Genomic DNA, 2452 nt, shown 5'->3' with positions numbered 1-2452 from the left:
AGGAGGAGGAGGAGGAGGAGGAGATGGCTACTGGCTCTGTGACAGGGAGTCACGCATCAGGAACCTGCAAGAGAGGGGAGGAGGAAAGCGACACAAAAGCGTCCTACAAAGGAACAGACCCGACCACAGCTGGAAGGAAGGCAAACCTTTGAATCAGGTCCTTGAAATACAAGCTGCAGGAAGCTAGAACATTTTGGTGGACTTCAAACTCTCTGCCTTCAACAACAATTTTCAGGTCTGTAAACGCTTTCGCTCTGCGCTGCTGGTTCAATTCCTTCAACATTTCTGCAGAACAGAGAAGACAGACAGGGCCAGGTTCCCATTAAGAGTTTTTTTAATTAAATTTTTTTTTCAAGAAGTAGAGAGATAGAAAATACTTGATATTGTTTCTTGGCAAGACTGGCTCAACACTGACAGTCAAAAGAAGTCACAAACATAATGCGTAAACAAGCAGCCACTGGGAAGGGCTACATAACCGAAGGGATCACAACTTTATAAAGCGAAAGAAACAAAAACAAAACAAAAAACCCCAAATGAAACAAAAAACCAAATATGATTAAAAAAAAAATCAAACCCAGAAATTGGAAAGTTAGGGGGAGAGATTCCCATACAGACAATTGGAAACATAGAGAATACATTATTACAGACAGCTAAAACTTTTCTAGAACTACGGAACAAGCTCTCCAAATGCCAATGGGTGCCGATGTATTGGGTACCAAGTCAAGTATGGCACTGTGATGTAAGATGGGCTGGATATGGTTCAAAGGAATCAAAACCACAAAACCTGCAAAAACAGCATCCCTTCCGTTAGACACTCACAGCCATGGTGTGCGGCGGGCTTCTAGGGAGGGAGCCCCAGAGCGGAGGGGTTGGGGTGGGGAGGGCCTGGGAGATACCTCGATGCACTTCACACTCTTGGGACCTCAAGGGAAGCAAGCAAGCGAGGGACAGGGCTCTCAGTACCACCCCCCATTTCCCGGCCGGCCTCTCAGGACTCCCACCCTTGTCTGGGGTTCAGCACTGGGCAGCCGGTCTGCAGGCCCTGCAGGTCCCGGAAGTAGCTTCTGGGGTCTTCCCACCCTGGTGTGCACCTACCTTTGCCTGGAGTCTTGGCCGCCAGACCTGGGGCTGGCACAGACAGAGGCCAGGCCATCAGGCTGTCCTCTGGGAGTGTCAGAAGCTTCTCCCTGGACCCACCCCAAGGCATGGAGGGAGAAGGACGGAAGAGCCTGCCAGCTGCGCTGCTTGGTTTGTGGACCTTCTCTCCTTTGCCAATGTTAGGCCTTCAGATGACCAGCGCGCCTCCAGCCTTGCCCCGCCTCGCCTGCCTGCCTCCGGCAGCCCTGGAGAAGGCCTGCACATTGCTAGCAGCTGGCTACGGAGGGTAGAAGGACCTAGACAGTCATGGGGCAGCTGGAGGGAGATGATAGCCTGCAGGGCTGAGCTCCACTTCTCAAGGCCCCTGCCGTCACCCCGGGCCCTCCAGGTCCATGCTAAAGGCCAGCTGGTGTTGAAGGAGTGCCCTGCTGTATGCCTTGTGTCTGCCTGGCCGTCATCACTTTACCTAGGCCAGCGCTGGCCGTCCGCTGAGACTCAGACACTTGCATGTCTCTGCAGGACCCCTGCACCTCTTGGGGGCTCTGCACCTCTAAACTGAGGACTGAGGCTTGTGCTTCTGTGAGCAGAGAGTACTGAGGGACCCGTAACGAAGCCCTGTTCAAGCTTTGGGCCTTGGTGGCCAGGCAGAGCTCTGGGCTCCGTGGAAGACCAAGGAGGGTGGTCCTGGAGAAGACGCTGTCTGGGGGGCAGGGGTGCTGTCTGGGAGCCACAAGCAGTCTGTGTCACAGGCTCACCTGGAGCCACGGAGGAGCAGCAAAGGTGTGTGCGGGCCAGGGCGGGGCCTCCCCAGGGACCATGCTGAGGCGGGGAGCCGGGGCAGGTACTCCAAAAGGCCAGCAGGGCCTGTGGAGGGGTGCAGTGAGTGAACAGGCCGGCGTAAGAGCAGTGCTCCAGGTTGGCAGGTGGGCTGGGTTCCAAGAGCTTTGCCATAGGAGCTTGAGCCTAACCCTGGGGCCCAAGGGAGCCACAGGGGACTCTGTGCAGGGGAGTGGTGAGGTTAGACTGGGCTCAACACAGAGGCAGGATGGGCTCAGGTGGCCTAGAGGAGGCCTGAGGCATCACTGAGGATGGGCTGGAACTCCGCCTCCTGCCAGCTGTGAGACCTGAGGACAGCAACGCAAGAAAATGGAGCCTGGGTTCCCTCATCACTGAGGGCTGAGGAGATAGCTCAGTGACCAGCCAGCACACACCCAGCCTCGGCACAGACTGGAGCTGTCACTGACGGGGAGGCCTGTGAGTGAGGTGGAGGGGTGCAGGGACACACGGGACACCCAGGAGGGGGCAAGGAGAGGTGAGTTTTGGGGTGGGCCTGTGGGGAAGGGGAGGGGGCAGG

The 2452-nt window shown here is 56.2% G+C and overlaps 1 protein-coding gene across 1 annotated transcript in view; it reads right to left on the bottom strand.

Moving 5' to 3' along the window:
* Positions 1 to 2452, bottom strand: part of Klhl29 (kelch like family member 29) — a 117224-nt gene that overhangs the window by 21439 nt on the left and 93333 nt on the right. The window contains exon 5 of the mRNA XM_033762999.1: positions 147 to 285. Within this exon, the coding sequence (XP_033618890.1) occupies positions 147 to 285 (139 nt within the window). The remainder of the gene's footprint in view (positions 1 to 146; positions 286 to 2452) is intronic.

This window comes from Fukomys damarensis, unplaced genomic scaffold (genome assembly GCF_012274545.1).
Source record: "Fukomys damarensis isolate Sample0158 unplaced genomic scaffold, DMR_v1.0_HiC HiC_scaffold_2, whole genome shotgun sequence".
Classification (NCBI taxonomy): domain Eukaryota; kingdom Metazoa; phylum Chordata; class Mammalia; order Rodentia; family Bathyergidae; genus Fukomys; species Fukomys damarensis.
This window is presented reverse-complemented; position numbering and strand designations above follow the sequence as displayed.